This window comes from Bos indicus, chromosome X (assembly GCF_029378745.1).
Source record: "Bos indicus isolate NIAB-ARS_2022 breed Sahiwal x Tharparkar chromosome X, NIAB-ARS_B.indTharparkar_mat_pri_1.0, whole genome shotgun sequence".
Lineage (NCBI taxonomy): Eukaryota > Metazoa > Chordata > Mammalia > Artiodactyla > Bovidae > Bos > Bos indicus.
Window position 1 is genome coordinate 60,333,618 of NC_091789.1, and position 19,851 is coordinate 60,353,468.

General features: G+C 47.2%; 1 protein-coding gene across 6 annotated transcripts in view; it reads left to right on the forward strand.

Annotated features, from left to right (window-relative positions):
- FRMPD3 (FERM and PDZ domain containing 3) overlaps positions 1-19,851 on the forward strand; it is a 145,642-nt gene that overhangs the window by 93,919 nt on the left and 31,872 nt on the right. For 5 of the 6 annotated variants that reach the window (XM_070785392.1, XM_070785395.1, XM_070785393.1 and 2 more), the window contains 7 exons: positions 839-943; positions 5,724-5,831; positions 8,969-9,100; positions 11,133-11,252; positions 15,338-15,474; positions 15,776-15,902; positions 18,072-18,161. In XM_070785392.1, the coding sequence (XP_070641493.1) occupies positions 839-943; positions 5,724-5,831; positions 8,969-9,100; positions 11,133-11,252; positions 15,338-15,474; positions 15,776-15,902; positions 18,072-18,161 (819 nt within the window). Of the gene's footprint in view, positions 1-838; positions 944-1,852; positions 1,924-5,723; positions 5,832-8,968; positions 9,101-11,132; positions 11,253-15,337; positions 15,475-15,775; positions 15,903-18,071; positions 18,162-19,851 lie in introns of all 6 variants that reach the window. The other variant, XM_070785396.1, reaches the window with a different exon arrangement.

Below are 19,851 nucleotides of genomic sequence, written 5' to 3' on the forward strand. Positions count from 1 at the left end.
AGATCCTCGTCATGTAGAACAGTGCTTGGCACAGAGTGGGCCCTCCCAAAATTTGTTACACGAATGAATAAATGCCCCAGAGACATGAGGGTGCCCCTCACTAGGACTCCTGCATTTTCTCAAATCCACAGTGCACCCAGGAAAGACTCAGTTTCCAGCATTTGCTAACCATGCATCCTGCTGAATTTGTGGGAGTTTTCAAAAACGAGAGACCCTAGCTGATTGTTTGAGTGTGTCTTACAGAGTTGGATGAACAAAGTAGTAGAAAGCCTAGAACTTGGAAGCCAGGACACCTGGGTAAAATCGCTAATGTCTCTTCTGTCAAATAGTGTAGAAACTGTGGATAAATCATTTTGGCATGCTAAGCCTCCTTTCTTCTGCATCTAAAATAATATTTTCTATGAACCTCCTTCCTAGGGGCAGGACATATCTTTGAAATGAATAAGATTATTTCCTTAAATCCTTTGCAATGTTCATATTCAGATGTAATAAAAATCACCATTTAGGTATATCTCACATTAAGGAAACCAAATATATAAAATTTCAGTGTACGTTATTACAAAGAATTTTTGCAAACTCCCGTAGGCCTAGAGCATTAATAATGGGATTCAATTTACTCAAATTCGATTCATGCCCAGCTTACTCAGAACATACCAATCATCTAAGGAAGCACTTAGCACATTGTCTTGCACCTAGTAGGGAATCAATACTTATTTATTGGCTTATTGATCCACAAGGCAAAAGGGGGTACCCGAACTGAGACGTCTTAACTCCATGCAGCAGATGTCAGGTTTTCTCCAAGTATGGTGAACTCATGAGCCCTCTCTGTTTTTTCCAGTCCCCCAAATCTGCCTTCATTAGTGCGGCAAAGAAGGCCAAGCTGAGATCCAATCCTGTGAAGGTCCGATTTTCCGAGCAGGTGGCAGTTGGAGAAACAGATGCAGTAAGTGAGCTTTCACCTCCTCCCCTCAGCCCTTGGCCAGAGTCAGCCAGGCTGTCGAAGTATCCCTCTGGGCCAGTTGCTCATCTGCTGCTCCTCAAAGTGGACAGCATTATGAAGGGGTCAGAGGAGGGACCTTGGGGCTCTGGGTGGGGAGCGAGTGAGGGGTGTGTGGCATCCAGAGAAGCCCTGGGCATCATGGGGAGAAGGAATATGTATCAATTCACTCAGAATCTTCATGGTACTTCAAGAAATTTTCACCTCTAGCACAGTACTCGGAACAAGTGCTCCATAAACATTTGGCTACTTGATAGAAACAGGAAGGAAGTAGTGGTTTTCTGTAAATGCGGCGAAATTGAGCCCTCGGCACGTTGAAGTGATCCTGCAACTCCAGGTCTCATTTGGAGAAGACTGGGCAGTGAAGGGCGAAGCAGCCTAGGGGAAATGATATAGACTCTCATTAAGTCACAGAACTTTTATTAATACTAGATGCCTGCTGTGTTCCCAGCACTACAAGGGATGCAAAACAGATACCTGTTCCCTGCCTCTGGATTCCTCTCAGTGATGTTGGGAGGACAGGCAACTCAGATTGAGACAGTATAGAATCCACCCCTGGGTGGTAGGGTTTTGAGGAGCAGGTGGTGTTTGACCACCCATGTCATGCAGCAGCCAGTCTGGAGGGGTCATGGCCAGCCCACTGTCTTTATTACTGCCTTGTGGGGTTAACATGAACTGAGCTGTCTGCTTCAGATAAGCAAATGAGAAGAGGCGGGTAGAACACACAAAGATGTGTATTAGGTGGCCATGGATGATAACTTCACGTCCTCTAGGAGTTGGCAGAAGTTGGTGATATCCCATGGGGGTGGGTGGGAGGAGGCCAGCAGCGCTAACAGGTGCTGTGTGCTTTCACAGGCTGTCATGGACTGGGCTCTCGGGAGGCCCATGGCATTTCTGTAGTGAAGCACAGCTGCAGCTGAGACAAGGTAGGAGGCCCAGCCTGAGTGGAGAATCAGTGGGGCACCAGCACCCCTCTAGTTCTTTGAGGCAGAACCACCCAGAGGATGGTATGGATAGAGGTCAGAGATGTCTTACGACTCAATTTCCCTGACCCTTATCCCCAAACTCTGCCAAGGCCCTCCTCCCTCCCCGTTTGAGGAAGACTGTGAGGCCCAAGGGACAACTGGGCCCCACTGGCTAAGCCAACTGAATAATTGGTGGCTGGGCTTCATGTCAGTCTCAGCAGAAGAGGTTGAGGAAAAGCAGGGGCCACAGAGAGGAAAGGGAGCTGTGTGGAGTCCTTGTGTGTCAGCTGAGGTACAAGTCACTAAGGGTACATTTGTGTCCTGAGCCCTGAACACCCAAAGGAAATGAGACCTGAATTTGGAGGGTCTAGGTGGCGCTAGTGGTAAAGAGCCCACCTGCCAGTGCCGGAGACATAAGACAGATGGTTTGATCCCTGGGTTGGGAAGATCTCCTGAAGGATAGGGCATGGCTACACACTCCAGTTTTCTTGCCTGGAGAATCCCATGGACAGAGGATCCTGGCGGGCTACAGTCCATAGGGTCGCAAAGAATCAGACAGGACTGAAGAGACTTAGCACACACAATAGACAGGTGCAGCTTCTCCCATCTCAGTGAAGTGAAAGTTGCTCAGTCATGTCTAACTCTTTGCAACCCTATGGACTATATAGTCCATGGAATTCTCCAGGCCAGAATACTAGAGTGGGTAGCCTTTCCCTTCTCCAGGGGATCTTCCCAACCCAGGGATTGAACCCAGGTCTCCCACATTGCAGGTGGATTCTTTACCAGCTGAGCCACAAGGGAAGCCCAAGAATACTGGAGTGGGTAGCCTATCCCTTCTCCAGCAGATCTTCCCAACCCAGAAATCAACCTGGGGTCTCCTGCATTGCAGGCAGATTCTTTACCAACTGAGCTATCAACATCACAGAAAAACCCACCAAGGCCTGGTCACCCAGTGAAGAATCCTATCCCTCCTCCCCCTTCCATTCTTTCCCCCCTTTTTTCTCCCCTTTCTTCCTCTCCCTTGTGTTCTCCCCTCTACCATGACTCGCCTCTCCATATGTCACATCTAGCCACAGGCAGAAGCAAGCCCCCACTCCAGACCAATCTAGACATAAATGCCGCAGAGTGGCTAGAACCCACCCCAGGTTACTCTGTTGCTCCTGGTCAGGTAAACCAGAGGTGGTGGCAGGCTCTTGTTTGGGAGAGACCGAGACATCAACCTTCCTACCCTAGCTGTGCTCAGGAAATGACCTGATGTCACAACACTCCCCCCCCCCGACCACCGCTGCCACCAGCGTGGACCATAGCAGCCTCCCCATTGTTTAGGTCCAGGGTTGGGGGTGGGGCGGGGTGTCCAGGCCCAGGTGACTCCAGAATCCCTTTCTCTTGTTGTTCCAGACTTTATTAAGCAACAAGAGCAAAAATAAATCCTATGGGCATTCCTTGCCAACTCTATTTTTAAGCAAAATCAATTAAGTAATTATCTGAGTCCAACCCAGTGTGCTAAATAAAACCTGCCACCACAGAGCGTCATCAGCCTGGGAATCTGGGGCCTCTGGGCTTGGTGGGAGTGAAGCATCTTGGGATCAGGGAGAGAACCAGGGAGTCACTTTTCTAACTTTAGATCCCATCACTCCCCGATGTGGCTTGACTCCATCAGGAAATGACCTGATGTCACAACAGCACCACCCCCTCCTCTTACCACATCCCGACCCAAGAGGACTTGCTTTATGTTTTTGTACTTGTCCATGACAGTCCCTAGATCTGGACTGTTCTTGTCTGGCCTCTCTGATAGTCCACGCCTGCCATCTCCTTTACAATCAAAATCCAATTCACGCCATCTAGGAGACCTTAACTTATACCTTTTGGTTTGTTTTGGTTTTATTGTTCTCTAGTGGATCATGTGTGTGCCACGTCACTGTAAGAGTGTAAGGCTTGGAGTTCCCTAGTGGTCTAGTGGTTAAGAATCCACTTGCCAGTGCAGGGGTCACAGGTTCAATCCCAGTCAGGGAAGATCCTACATCCCACGGAGCAACTAAGCCCATGCACCACCACTACTGAGCCCATGCTCTGCAACGAGAGAATAGCCCCTGCTCACCAGCAGCTAGAGAAAGGCTGCTTGCAGCAACAAAAACCCAGCACAGCCATAAATAAATAATGTTTTTAAAAACAGTATAAGGCTAGACCCTGGTCCTCTGCTTTTGCTGTACCCTCATGAGGCTTAGTATAGTGCTGAGTGTGTAGCAGAGGCTCAGAGAATTCAGGACACTGCACGTCTGAGGCAGCTTTTCAGGTCCTCTAGAACTGATGATGTTGGCCCAAGGAAATGGTTGGATTTCCGTAATGAGTCTAATCAAGCAAGCACATAGTAAGCACCTCCTGCTCATATGTTCAGCAGCCATTTATTGAGCACCATCTGTGCGCTGGGAACTCTGCTCAATGTCAGGGCCACAAAGATTGAATAGGACATAGTCCCAGTGCTGAGTTAACTGTTCGGTTACAAAAGACACACATTCTTCAAAAAGAGCACTGGGACTTCCCTGGCAGTCTAGTGGTTAAGACTCCATGCTGCCAATGCAGGGGATGTGGTTTCAATCCCTAGTCAGGGAACTAAGATCCCACATGCCACACAGTGTGGCCAAAAGATTAAAAAAAATTTTTAAAAATGAATGCATAAGGAAATACTTAAATATTTAAGAGCACTTAGAGAGGTGTGTGAAGGACAAGGAGGTCTGGCATGCTGTAGTCCATGGGGTGGCAAAGAGTTGGACATGACTTAGCGACTGAACGACAACAACTGATAGGTGTGTATAAGTTGCTAAAAGAACAATGTGGGAACACCAGGTTCAAGTACCTAATGATATTAGACAGGCTTTACAGAATTCATATTTAAGCTGGATTTTGAAGGATGAGTAGAAGTTTTCCAGGTATCAAAAGAGGGAGGCAGAGGAAACAGTCTTTATTTAATAAAGGTTTATCAAGAGCCTAACATGAACCACTCTATAAATACAGAAATGCCTAAGCCAGGAAAGCTTTAAGGAGTTGTCAGGTGTTCAGAACTGGGCTTTGCAAGTGGTTCTCAATCAGGGTCAGTACTGCCCACTCTCAGAGAGCTTTTGGGAATATCTGGAGGGTGTTTGGGGTCATCCCAATGATTTGGCTTGTTATTGCATTTAGTGTCTCAGAGTCAGAGATGCTAAATGTCCTTTGGGGAGTGAGGCAGTCCTCAAATGATGAGTTGCTAGAGGTATACAGGTATGAAAGAACAGTGTGGGTACCAGGAATGATAAGACATGACTGGAGAAGTAGGCATGGACTAGGTCAGAGAAGACCTAAGATGCTTGGACGGAGGGAGACTGGCAGGGCAAAGGCGTGGAAGTGATCTCAATGTGTGAGGGGCCCGGTGGAAAGGAAGGAGGCAGGAGATAGGAGCTGGTGAGTGAGGTGGGCTCCTAAGACCTCCCATCAGCCCTTCAGGGTGTGGTGGTCTCTATTGGCCAAGCCCCCTCTGAGCTGTGGAGCTTTGAGCCACAGTAGACCGTGGGTGTGCTGTGACATCAAATGAAGGGTGAGCTTTGGATATGGCCCATTGTCTTCTTGGAGAATTTGCTTTTGGTCTCTGTGTAATGTTATCTTTGATCAGTTCTTTCTTCTGTCTCTGTCCTTCCATACCTTTGGCTCCCTCTCCTTCACTCACTCCTCTCTCTTCCTTTCTGCTTCCCTCCTCCTTCTAAATGAGCCCCCTCCTTGTCCTTTCACAGAAAATGATGAAGAAAGAAGCTCTCCTCCTCATCCCCAATGTCCTGAAGGTTTTCTTAGAAAATGGGCAGATCAAGTCATTCACGTTTGATGGCCGGACTACTGTTAAGGTACCCACAAAATCTCCTCTTGCGGGTCGGTACTGTACTCTCTGGAGCACACACAGCCACTGGTCTCAGAGTTCCTCTGAGTCTGCACAGGGCTGCTCACTGCCAGAGCAAGGTGCTCTTGGTCTTTGACCTCCTGCTCCTGGAAGTACCTGGTTGTAAAAATGTACAGTCATTGGATGACTGTAGTGGGGGGAAAGTTGCCTGCCCAACTGTGTGCTAGTGATTGTAAATGTGTGTGTGTGTGCATTCATGTACATGTGCATGCATGTGGGTAGGCATGCATGTGTGCACACATCTGTTAACAAACTGCTTTGTGTCATGTTACCTTGCATCCTTCATGACTTTTAGGAGCTAAGGAGTGTGATGATCATTAAACCATTTATAAAGCAAAAGTGATTTGTATTGCTACAATAACACCTATGCAAGTTTACACACAGAAATCAACAAATGATCTCTCAGGAGATTAGCTTAGCCATGCCTTGCTTTTTAAATAACAACCAGCTCTTAAGCACTGAACAAGATTGAAAAAAGTCCACCAACAGTCCCTTTGGCCAGTCCTTTCACAAGAAGAGCAACTAAAGAGCTCTGATTCTTAACAACTCAGCCAGGCATTTGGGGAGAAGGCAATGGCACCCCACTCCAGTACTCTTGCCTGGAAAATCCCATGGGCGGAGGAGCCTGGTAGGCTGCAGTCCATGGGGTCGCTAAGAGTCAGACACGACCGAGTGACTTCACTTTCCCTTTTCACTTTTATGCATTGGAGAAGGAAATGGCAACCCACTCCAGTGTTCTTGCCTGGAGAATCCCAGGGACGGGGGAGCCTGGTGGGCTGCAGTCTATGGGGTCGCACAGAGTTGGACATGACTGAAGCGACTTAGCAGCAGCAGCAGCAGCAGGCATCTGGAAGTTGTAGCAATTCCCTTAGTCCTGAGGATGAGAAGTATGTACCATTAACCACCTGGATCTACTCTGCTCTGGGACAGAAATATCTGTTCCTGCTCCTTCTGGATTCTCTCCAGAAAGAGAATGCCATCCTCAGAGTGAATGTTTCCATGCAGTTAATGCTTCCCAGAGCCTGGCAGGCTGCAGTCCACGGAGTCACAAGAGTCGGATACGACTTAGTGACTGAACAACAAGACTGCCAGGCAGCTACAGCACCTGCCCAGAAAACCCACTTGGCCCAGGGCTCTCCTGGGGTACCCCTGCTGGGACCAATACAACCCTGTACTAAAGCAAGCTGTGGGCCAGGAAACTTTCCCTAAGAGGAGTTACCAGGTGTTCAGAATTGACTTTGCCAGCGATTCTCAGCCTGGGTCAGCGTTGCCCCCTCCCAGGTAGTTTTTGGGAATGTCTGAGTGTATGTGGGGTCATCCCCATGGTTTGGCGTGCTACTGGCATTTAGTGTCTCAGGGTCAGAGATGCCAAGTGTCCCACAAGAAATGGAATAGTCCCCAAATGATGAAGAATTGTCCTGTCCAAAGTGCTAGTAGCAGCCAAGTTGCAAAACTCTAGGCTTTATTTAACCTGTGTTGGTTGAACCGAGAGTTTCTTTGGAAGGCTTAGGCCTGGGTGGATTCCCCAGGGAACCTAGGACTAAAACACACTCCCAAAGCTGTCCTGAGGTGGTCTCTTGACTGTTGAAGGCTTCCGTCTATGGGACAGACATTAAAACTAAGCCACCCAGTGATGTCCAAGTGCCCTCCCAAGTCCAAGTCCAAGAAGTGGGTATGGGTGTGTCAGAATCTTCCTGTGTGTTACATCATGGACTGGTATGGCCATGTTGATCTGTTCCCACACTGGAGCATTTACCACTCTCTTTTGCCTGAGTAGCTTCTCTAAGCATTCTCTCCCCTCACAATGTCACCACCATTGGTGCTTCCAGGTAGCCCCAGCTTTCCAAAACAATGGCAGCCCCTGGTTGGTGACCATACCCTGACTTCAGGGTGCACTGGCTGCTTCATTGGAACTTGGACAGGTTGCCAAGCCACTTGTCCTGGAGAGGTACCTGGGTGAATTGACAGCCTGGCACGGGGGCCATTACACTTGTAATACAATTTGGCAATCACCAGCTTGGCCACCCACAGTCCCACTGCAGTTGAAAGGCAAAGACAACCTCATTTGTCTGTGCCAGCACTCCAGCAACACTGGGGCCTCTGTGACTACTTGCATAATACAAAGAGATACTCTCAAGTACCCGCCAGTTTCCAGCCTGGCATTTGAATAGCAAATCGGCTTTCAGTGTTCACTGAGGGGCTTGTTTGGCAACCCTGGCTAGAAGGGAGCTTTGCATTCCCAAGTCTGCTTCTCTCTGGCCCTTGGAGGCTTGAGCCACGCTGACTCTAAAACACACGTGTTAGAGGTCGGTGTATGCCAAAGTCACAGCAGGTAGATGGGAAGTCTCAGAACTGACATGTGGGCAGCCCCCACAGATCTGTTCCAGACACCCTAATATTAAAAGGCAGGCAGCAGAGCAGACGGAGCTTGGAAGTCATCAGATTCCTGACTGTACATAGAACATGTGATGTTGTTCCTCTGCATGGACACATTTTTCAAGTTGGTAAATTGATCATCTCTAAAAGCCAGTGACAAAGATGAATATTTTGCCAGTAACTGCAAGTCATTCAATTTAGATTATGAATCCAGAAATCATGTACCCTTGAAATCATGTAATTGTGGCCTTGGCTTTTGTTGATTCCTAAGTAAAGAGTTGCTGGACAAACCAGAGGGAACATCCTCATTTACGTGAGAAGCTGAGGGAAGAACCCACACCACACATGGCACTAAGGACAGGCTCAGGAGATCATTGGTTGAATGGAGAGGGGGGAGGGGGAGGAAGGGCCATGACCTTCTTTTGCCATCTACATGGACCAACCAAGTTTAGGAAGACCTCCCTTCACCCCTTCTGTGTTCTCCAGGGCCTAGGCCTCTGAACAACACTCCTAGGTCACTCTCCTCGTCCTGGAGCCCTGTGCCTGGGCCACCCTGAAGGCCAGTGGCTCTGTCTGACCCACTTTCCCACCCTCAGCCTTCTCCCCAGGACTCTCTTGATGTTCAGTCCCCTTCTGCCATGTTGGGTACAGAAAGTATCTTAGAGCTGGAAGGGATCTCTCTCTCTCAAGGCTCCTTTGTCTTTATAGGATGTGATGGTGACATTACAGGACCGGCTTTCCCTGAGGTACATTGAGCACTTTGCTCTTGTCCTTGAGTATGCCGGACCAGAACAGAACCAAAAGTTCCTGCTTCTCCAGGACAAGCAGCCCCTGGCTTATGTAAGTAATTCCTCTGTCACAGCTTCATACCTTTGCAAGTGGCCTCTAGTAGACAAGAGGCCACCAGGCAATCTCTTACTGGAAAATTCATCATGACTTGCTCAGCCAGCTCCTAGAAGTCCCAGTTCTCAATCAAGATCTGTCCCAACCACCCACAGAGGCCTTTAAAAATGTCCCTTGAGGGACTTTCCTGGAAGTCTGGTGGTTAAGACTTTACCTTCCAATATAGGGGGTGTGGGTTTGATCCCTGGTCAGGGAGCTAAGATCCCACATGCCTCATGACCAAAAAAAAAAATTAAAAACAGAACATAATAGAAGCAACATTGTAACAAATTCAATAGAGACTTTAAAAATGGTCCATATCCCAAAAAAGTTTTAAAGAAAATGTCTCTTGGGAATTCCCTGGTGGTCCAGTGGTTAGGACTCCCTATGTTTTCCGTGCTGAGGGCCCACGTTCAATCCCTGCTTGGGGAACTAAGATCCCACAAGCCACTCAGCTCAGCCAAAATAAATAAATAAATTCTTTAAAATGTCTCTTGTAACCTAAAAAAGGCATGACGGTTGTTAGTCTTGGTGGTCACTAGTTAGGGAAGGCGTGGAGTGGCAATTCATTGTGTGGAAGGCTGAGTTGAAGAGCAGTGTCAACTCCACCATCTCATGGAGTCCCTGCCTGCTAGACGTTTCTGCCTCTGAGAGGACACTCAACCTTCAGATTAGCGCTGTAATATGGAGGAGTTGGCGAGTGGAGTCTAGTGAAACCCCCGAGGCTGACACGTGGACTGAGGAGGGGCTGAGTGAAGCCGAGAATGGACAGTGTGTCACCCGTGTCACCCATGTGACAGCCATGTCAGGTTCCACAGTGGAGTAGGGGAAGTGTCTTATCTTCCCCGCCTATGGAAAAAAGCCAGTGAAATCTAGGATTGCTGGATAACGTTTCACTAATGGTGATTCACCACGAAGAGGAAGACAGGCAACCAGGGCCAATCAGTATTCCCAGGCAGTGCAGACTTCCCTGGAGGTCCAGTGGTTAAGAGTCTGTTCTCCCAATGCAGGGGGACACAGGTTTGGTCCTTAGTCAGGGAACTAAGATCCCACATGCCACATGGCATGGCCAAAGAAAGAAAGAATCTCTCATTTGCTTTAAAAAAAGAACATTCTCAGAGAGGGAGAGAAGGAGTTGGAGAGGGACGGCCAGAAAGAAATGTCTAAAGGAAGCAAAGCAAAAGCTGAAATGAGACACACCAAAATGAAAGGATTTAAGAGAGAGGAATTCTTCAAGGGTAGTTCTCAGCCAAATGTAGTCCAGAGACTTAGGTTCCCATCTATGAAGGAAAAAAGGTGGATGGCCTGCCTGGATGGAGGCCTAATCACCTCCCTGCCCATCAGGGGAGCTTATGGATCCAACTGATCTCTTGTTCCAAATGGGATTTTTAAGCATTTTTATTACGGATTCATGTTGATGTATGGCAAAACCAATACAATATTGTAAAGTAATTAGCCTCCAAATAAAATAAATAAATTTATAATTTAAAAAATCTCAAACATACACCAAAGTAGAAGGAATTGGATAATGAACCCTCATTACCCATCCCAGCTTCAGCAGTTACTGGCATATTGCTGGCTTGTTTCAGCTACACCTCCAAATAGGATTTTAACTCTTTGATTTGGTTGCTCATCAGCAACTTCCTCTGCCAGAGGCTGAGCCCCTCTGCAAGGCAAAGGCCCCACAGCAAGAAGAGTCAGAGAAGTTGCCGGGAGCTCTTTCTTCCTACCTTGTGTCCTGGGCCTTGGGTTGTTGATAAAGACCAAGTCATGGATCAGTGGTTTGAAAAATTCTAATCACTTTGGGTCAGAAGAGCAAAAAAGACTCAGCTCCTCATCACTTTCCCCGAGGGTAATTGGAATCAGCCAGGCAGAAGACAGAGTAGGAAATAGCAGCTAGCTCTGTTTGGGGGGCCCTGAGCAGACTCCTGCCACCCCAGCCATTGATTCCTGATCTCTTTTCCTCCCACCTCTCACTTCCGGGATTCAGGTAGTGCAGCGGACACACTATCATGGAATGAAATGCCTCTTCCGGATAAGCTTCTTTCCCAAAGACCCCGTGGAGCTGCTGCGTCGGGATCCTGCTGCTTTCGAGTACCTGTACATCCAGGTAGAGTCTGGTTTTGGGGTACACAGACAAACAGACCAATGGACAAACAAGCAGGCAGGCTGCTCTGCTGTCACAATGTAAATTTTTCCAACCTTCAGGTAGCTCTTTCCTTTTTGGCTACCATGGTAGGGCATGGTCAAGTTAGTTGGCCTGGCAACTTGGGCTGTCTGGGGCGCCAGTCTGTTTGTCTGTTTGTCTGTTTGTCTAGACAGATCCCATCAACATTCAGGAGGAAGCAACCCTGGTAACTCTGGCATCTTCGCAGGATACCCTGGTTTAACAAGTGCATTTGGGTACCAGAAGGTTCCACTCCTCAGTTCTAAGCTCCAGTAAGGAGACAGTTCCCAAATCAGTTCATCCAGAAACATTTGCCAAGCACTTACTCTGGGCCAGGCCTTGTGCTAGGTGCTGGCAATCACAATGATCAAAGAACTGTCGCAGATTGCTAGAGCTCAGACAGATATGTGCACAAATAAATACAAGACAGTGTGACAGGCACTATGAGGATGGCAGGCTACAATGTCAGTAGGGGTGCTCAGGAAGCAATTTGCCAACTCTTCCTGGGTGAGGCATAGTGAAGGCTTCACAGTGGAAGGGATAGATGCGTGTTCTTAGCCTTGAAGGATGAGTGAATGTTTGCTGGGCGCAGAGATGGATGTTTGGTTCAGATATTTTGGAATTTGGTGACAAGACCTTGTCCACCTTGCCTTTCGCCTTTATGATGATGTGTTCAGCTATATTCCTTTTATACTGAAGATAGTTTTAGTGAGGTCTCATTGACACATAGCAAACTGCACATATTTAAAATGACAATTTGGTAAGTTTTGACATATGTTTATATCCTTGAAGCCATCACCGCAATCAAGATATTAAACACATCCAACACCCCCAAAAGTCTCCTCAGTCTCCTTTGTAATTCGTACCCCTATCCCCAGGCAGCCACTGACATGCTTTCTGTCACTGTAGATTAGTTTGCATTTTCTAGATTTTATAGGCACGAAATCATACAGTATAAACCCTTATTTTGATCTTGCTTCTTTCACTCAGCATGATTTTGAGGCCCACTCATGTTGTTATGTGTATCAGTAATTCATTCCTTTTTATTGTTGAGTACTGTTCTATGGTATGGATATACAAAAATTTGTTTACCAGTCCATCTGCTGATGGATATTTGGGTTGTCTGGTTTTGGCTACTACAAATAAAGGTTCTATGAACATTCATATACAAGTCTTTGTATGATATATGCTTTCTTTTCTCTTGGGTAAATACCTAAGAATGGAATGACCTGATCATATGGTAGATCTATCTTTCCTTAATTTCTTGAAGAAATTCCAATACTGTTTTCCAAGGTGGCTGTGCCATTTTACATTCACACCAGCCATGTGCTAGAGTCCCAGTTTCTCTACACCCTCATCAGCACTTGGCAGTATTTTTAAATTTCCATCATTCTAATAGGGTATAGAAGTATCTCATTCTGGTTTTCATTTGCATTTCCCTAATGACTAATGATGTTGAACACCTTTTCATGTGCCTCTTTGTCATCATGCATCATTTTTGGTGAAGTATCTGTTCAAATCTTTTGCCCACTTTTTAAGTTGGGGTTGTTTGTTTACTTATTAGGAAGTTTTGAGAGTTATTTGTGTATTCTAGATACAAGTTGTTTATTGGATGTGTTATTTGCAATTATTTCATCCTAATCTCTAAACAGTGTCTTTCACAGAGCAGAAGTTTGAATTTTGATGAAGTCCAATTTGTCAATTTGTTTTATGGATTGTGCTTATGGTGTCATATTTAAGAAATCTTGGCCGAGCCCAAGTTCACAAAGATTTTGCTATTGTTTTTTTCTAAAAGCATTATCATTTTAGGCTCTGCATTTAGATCTGTGATCCATTTTGAGTTAACTTTAGTATGTGGTACAAAGTATTGATCAGATTTCTTTCTTTTTTCCATATGGATATCCAGTTGTTCCAGACCATTTATTAAAAAGAGCATCCTTTCTTCCCATTAGTTGCCTTTGTGCTTATGTGAAAAATCAGTTGTCTGTATATGTGTGGGTCATTTCTGAAGTCTCTATTCTATTCTGTTGAGCTGCTTGTCGGTCTTTATGCCACCATCACACTTTTTTGATTACTGAGGCTTTTTATTGATTATTATTATTTTTATTGATTACTGAAGCTTTTTAACAAGTCTTAAAATCAGGTAGTGTTTGTCCTCCAAATTTATTCTTTTTCAAAACTGTTTTGGCCATTCTAGGACCTTTGCATTTGTGTGTGAATTTTAGAATTAGATGGTTAGTTTCTATCCCAAACCTGCTGTGCTTCTGATCGAGATTGTGTTGAATCTATACATTGGTTTGAATCTTCCAACCCATGAAGACAGTATATTTCTATATTTCTTAAGGTCTTCTGTAATTTTTATCAACAGTTTTTTGTACTTTTCAGTGTATAGGTCTTTCACATGTTTTGACAGATTGTCCTTAATAATTTCATGTTTTTGATGCTATTAGAAATGGTTTTGATTTTCAATTTTAGGTTCTGATGGTCGCAAACATGTAGAAATATGGTTGGTTTTGTATATTGATTATGTTGATACTGAAATATTGATTATATCCTGCAACCTTGTTAACTCATTATTTCTAGTAGATTTTTTTGTTGATTCTGTTGGATTTTCTACATAGATGATCATTGATGAAGCATTCCTTTTACACTGTCTCCTCTGCTGTAGTGATACCACTGTGGCTCTCTAGTCTCTCAGCTTATTCTGGTTCCACCTCAACACAATGGGCAACTGGTCTAACCTAGGCTGATCCTTGATAGCTGGGATTCTGACCTTCAGGGTCTGAGGGTTTTCTTACCTTTGGCCATTAATTCCAGGAGATCCTTTTTAGGATAGCATAGGGAAGATCATGGCATCTGGTCCCATCACTTCATGGGAAACAGATGGGGAAACAGTGGAAACAGTGTCAGACTTTATTTTTGGGGGCTCCAAAATCACTGTACATGGTGATTGCAGCCATGAAATTAAAAGATGCTTACTCCTTGGAAGGAAAGTTATGACCAACCTAGATAGCATATTAAAAAGCAGAGACATTACTTTGCCAACAAAGGTCCATCTAGTCAAGGCTATGGTTTTCCCAGTGGTCATATATGGATGTAAGAGTTGGACTGTGAAGAAAGCTGAGCACTGAAGAATTGATGCTTTTGAACTGTGGTATTGGAGAAGACTCTTGAGAGTCCCTTGGACTGCAAGGAGATCCAACCAGTCCATTCTAAAGGAGATCAGTCCTGGGATTTCTTTGGAAGGAATGATGCTAAAGCTGAAACTCCAGTACTTTGGCCACCTCATGTGAAGAGTTGACTCATTGGAAAAGATTCTGATGTTGGGAGGGATTGGGGGCAGGAGGAGAAGGGGACGACAGAGGATGAGATGGCTGGATGGCATCACCGACTCGATGGACATGAGTTTGGGTGAACTCCGGGAGTTGGTGATGGACAGGGAGGCCTGGCGTACTGTGATTCATGGGGTCGCAAAGAGTTGGACACAATTGAGCGACTGAACTGAACTGAGGGAAGACTGACTCATTATTGCTTTTGATCTTCAGACACCAAGGAAAAGAATATCTGCCCCATGCCTGCCATCCATCTCTCACTGTGGGCTTCTGGGCCAGAGCCCTATAGAGAATCCCTCCCAGTGTCTCTCTTATTTTGTTCTTATCTAAGCTGGTAGAGGAGCCTCAGATGGCTGGGGGTGAACAGTGGTGAGTATAGGCCCCAGAGAAAAGGCAGAAAGGTCTCTTGGAACAGGAGGAAAGAAGGGGAGTATTGCCATGTCTCACTTCTGTAGTGCCCTAGACATCCTACCTGTTTGTGCCTTGCCATCGTGTGTACCTGGCACTGAGAAGGGGGCAGTCAACTATCTGCTGAATGAAGCAAATAGTATCTCTTCCCCAAGGGCAGAACCTTCCTCTTCCCTTTGATCTGGGATTCTTAGTGACACCAGGATTCTCTTCTGGGATGTAAGGGAGTCCGTGGTGCAGTGGCTGAAAGATCTCTAACTGATGGGTTTGGACTGCCCTCTCTCACAGAGTCGGAATGATGTCATCCGAGAACGCTTTGGAATGGACCCCAAGCCGGAGATGCTTTTGGGCCTTGCTGCCCTCCACATCTATATCACTGTCTCAGCTACTCGACCTAGTCAGAAGATCTCGCTCAAGAATGTGGAGTGAGTTGTGCCAGGGCACTTCAGGAGGGGGGCACATAGCCACACAGGGAGAAGGTACAGTGGTTGAGCTGTGCTATGCTTTTGAGGACCATGGGCCTGGGATGGGAGTGAGAACTGGACTTCCTCAAACCCCCTAGACCAAGATGCCCTTGAGCTCCAGCTCCTACTTGCCTGCCTCCTGCCCGCCCCCTAGTCTCCATTCCTCCACCTCTGTCTCCAATTTCACTCCGTTTCTGTCTTGCCATCTTCCTTTCCTGTCTCACTTTGTCCCTCTAATTTCCTACTTTTCTTCTGCTTTTAGGAAGGAGTGGGGCCTGGAACCCTTTCTTCCCCCCTCCCTCCTACAGGGCATCAAAGAGAAGACCCTCCGGAAATCTCTCTCTCAGCAGCTGAAGGCACACCAAACACATCCTTCCAGTGGCACCAAGGTATCCAGAGTCAGCCCCGGGGCCCCCTGCTGGGGCACTAGTGGCACTGGGGGACTCCTGCTTGGTTTCCCAGCAAGTCTGGTCTTCTGGGGACTCTCCCTGCTGTTTTTGACCTGGATACACATCCAGCTTGACCAGATATGGAGGATGACTGTGGAGATTTTTCCCCAAGCCTGAGCCTCCCCCAGAGACAGCTCAGTGGCAAGTTACTGGGAGAGCCCAGGATCCTCAAAGCAAAGGGACCAAGATGCAGGCAGAAAAAATTCTTGGGTTGTTTCACCGATTTAGTCATTGCTGATGAAGCACCTGTTGTGTGGACAAGCCCCGAACCCTGAATAGACACATTTCCCATGGAATCGACTACTCTGTCCTCCATTAGCTTTCTAGTTCATCAGTCCTGGTACAGGGAGATAAAAGCCCAACCCCATGGGACAAGGTCTGACCTGGATAACAGGACTCCAGATCACTGCTGGCCACTCCAGGTCACGTTGAGGGCTCAGGTCACTGCTGTACTTTCCTTCCCTTTCTGGGGTGCCCTCTGAGGGACTCCCACTCCCTGCCTCCCCAGCCCTGCAGGCCCTTCTCTGACTTATAAGGCTCAATCCACTTGCCTCCTAAGAGGCGGTGGTGAGAGGCCCCAGAATCCACATGCAGATGGAGACACAAGACACAGTTGCCCTCTTATATCACACCCATTCCAGATTCCCTGCATTCCCAACTAGCTTCTCTTTTAAGATGCAAATTTCCCCGGAGAGTTAAGCCATTCCTACCTTGCTGTGCATATTTAATCAGATTGTTTTCTTCCCAGTGGAGAGTTTCAGGGCTCCTAACCGTCTCCTCAGCAAACATCATTTGTGAGCGCCACCACCCCCCCACCCCCGCCGCACCCCCGCCCAGCACTTGGGCGAGAGACATGAAGATGAAGAAAGCCGAGTCTCTGCCCTGAGTCAAGCATAGGCTGGTGGGAAAACCAGAGGCAGTCACAACAGTGCAATCCAACTCATGCAGGTTCCCTGGAAGCTTAGAGGAGGAACAGCCAGCCCATCCTGAAGGAGATGGAAAAAGCCAGGAACTGGTGCATTTGATGCCAGTTGTTCAGTCTCAGTCGTGTCCGACTCTGAGACCCCATGGACTGCAGCATGCCAGGCCTCCCTGTCCTCACTATCTCCTAGAGTTGGCTCAAACTCATGTGCATTGAGTTGGTGATGCCATCTAATGCCAGAGATGGGTCTTAAAGTACAGATAGGAGTTTGTCTAGACGAGTTGCAGGGAGGAACATCCCCAGGCAGAGAAATCTGACATAAACCAGTAGAGAGGGTTCAAGAAACCTTCCTGGGTAGGGTGCAGACAAGAGAAGAGGCCAGAGAGGTTGGCAGGAACCTGTTCATGGAGGGCCTCATGTGCTGTGGAAAGGGATTATCCTTCATCCTGTAAGCAGCACACAGCCATCAAAGGGTTTAATTGGGCAGCTGATGTGATTTAAGTTTTAGGCTGCTCCCTCTCATTGAAGATGTGAAGGGAAATGAGTGTTGGTACTGAAGGTAACATGGCTGACAGATGCAAATGGCAGACCTTGAGGCAATGACCATGGAGCTAGAGAAGAGGGATGGTAGGGTGGAGAGGGAGTTAAGAGGTAGAATCAAGATGATTTGGTGACATGAGAGGCTGAGGGAAGAGTCCAGTGTGACTCGCAGGTTTCTGGCCTGAATGCCCAGGGAATGCCTGGACCACTGTTGGAAATTTTTCTGCCAGAGGAAGAGCAGGGTGGGGACTTAGGAGTGCTCAGGATAAAGGTATCGAGTTGGGGATGGCCAGCACCTAGTGGTCATCAGGGATCTCAGGAGAGAGGTATAGATGTCATGGGGTGTTGAAGTTGGGGAAATGCATTGAGATTAACCCAGGAAAAAAATGAGTAAGCTGAATTCTTCAGGAATGAGGACCTGGAGGTAGCAGGAGGGTTTAGGAAGGCGGGTGGGATGCTAAAGTCTGGCAAGAGCTGTCCAAACTGGAACCTTCCTGTGATTTTTTCCCAAAGGTCCCACAGTGGGGCTTGCTGGCTGGTCTGACTACTGCCTATCCAAAGCTGTTGACCCTCCTTCCTGAAAACATGGGTTTGCTTTTCCTCTGCACCTCAAGTTTCTCACACTTCTGGGTGGGTTGTTTCCACAGGGCTCTGCAATTCAGGCCAAACTCCAGTATCTTCGAATTCTGAATGAACTTCCAACGTTCACGGGCGTTTTGTTCAACACTGTGGGCCTGGTAAGTGAGGCCAGTGAGGGGGTGGGAGCTCTTTAGGGGCACTTGTCCTTGGGTGGGGGGACAGAAGGGACTCCATTAGATCTTTTGGGTGGCATTCCCTATCAGTGAATATTTCTAAAAGACTTCCCTCCCCTTCCTCCTTCTCCCCATTGGGTCCTGTGGTGTTCTGGTCCCACCTCTGGTAAAATGGTTAAAGTAGGAGGCAAAAATTAATAAATAAATAAAGTAAAATGTAAAAACTTTCGGGAATTCCCTGGCAGTCCAGTGGTTAGAACATGGTGCTGTTGCTGCCAAGGCCCTGGGTTCGATCCCTGGTTGGGGAACTAAGATCCCACAGGCCATGTGGTGCAGCCCAAAAATAAAATGTAAAGTAGGAGACAATATTTGTTTTCAGCATCCCTCCAGGCTCTTTTGTGCCTCCTATTCTCAATTTCAGGGGTCAGCAAACTTTTTTTGTGAAGGGCCAGATAAGTGAATTGCATAGGCTTGGCAGGCAGGCCACAAGGGTCCCTGTCGCAACCACTCAGCCCTGCCATTGTAGCACAAGAGTGGCCATCAACAGTGCATAAACAAATGGGCCTGGCTCTGTTCCAATATCTCTTTGTTTACGGATGCTGAAATGTGAATTTCATGTGATTTTTATGTGTCACAAAATATGGTTCTTTGGAATTGTTTCCACGCATTTAAGAATGTACAAAACCATTCTCAGTTTGTGGGTTGGACAAAAACTGGCAGAGGACTGGATTGGCCTGTGGGCCAGAATTTGCCAACCCCTGCCCTATTTCATTGTTCTTACCCATATTCCCTCAGTCCCCCAGCCTGGATGCCCCTTGCACCAGCCCCCACCCAGGGCCTTCAGTATAGCAATGCTCGCCTGAGGTAGGGCATAAGTGGTCCCCCTAAGACTGTGCCCCGGGCTAGTTTACCCTAGTGTGCTTCTGTGAAAGGAAATTCAAATCATTTGCTTACTGGATCCAGGTGTTAGTCATGCTCTGGGGAACACGCTGTCATGCTCGTGGGGCACACTGATGGAAAGCCACTTATCAAAGTGTCTAGAACAGATGGAAGAGGTTCCTTGGGGTGATGCTAATGCCAGGGAATGGGCTGGCAGAGGACTCAGGCTTGATGGCACCAAGGAGCCTGTCAGGACCACTTAAGGGAATCTAGTCCATCAGGCACAGAGGTGACCATTTACATACTGAGATTTGAGGATCCTGGGAAGTCCACTGCTGAAATTCTTATAGATCATTCCTCTGGGGTAAGACTACTGTGGTCCCTATTACGTGTGTGTGCACTTAGTCGTGTCTGACTCTTTGCAACCCAATAGACTGTAGCCCACCAGTCTCCTCTGTCCATGGGATTTCCCAGGCAAGAATAATGGAGTGGGTAGCCATTCCCTTCTCCAGGGGATCTTCCTGACCCACGGATCGAACCCATATCTCCTGCATTGCAGGGGATTCTTTACTGTTGAGTCAACTGGGGAAGCCCATAGTGCCTATTCAAGAGAGCAAATAGCTTCTTAGGGAGGGAGATCCCCCTCCAGGCTACTTTGTCAGTTTAGCTTTTAGCACGAGGTGAGAAGTGCAAGCTGTTGGTGGGGGAGGGTAAAGACCAAACACCAGATGCCACCTGTTCAGACAGAGCACCAAGGGAGACTTGAGTGGCCCAAGGCAACCAATGGAAAAATCTC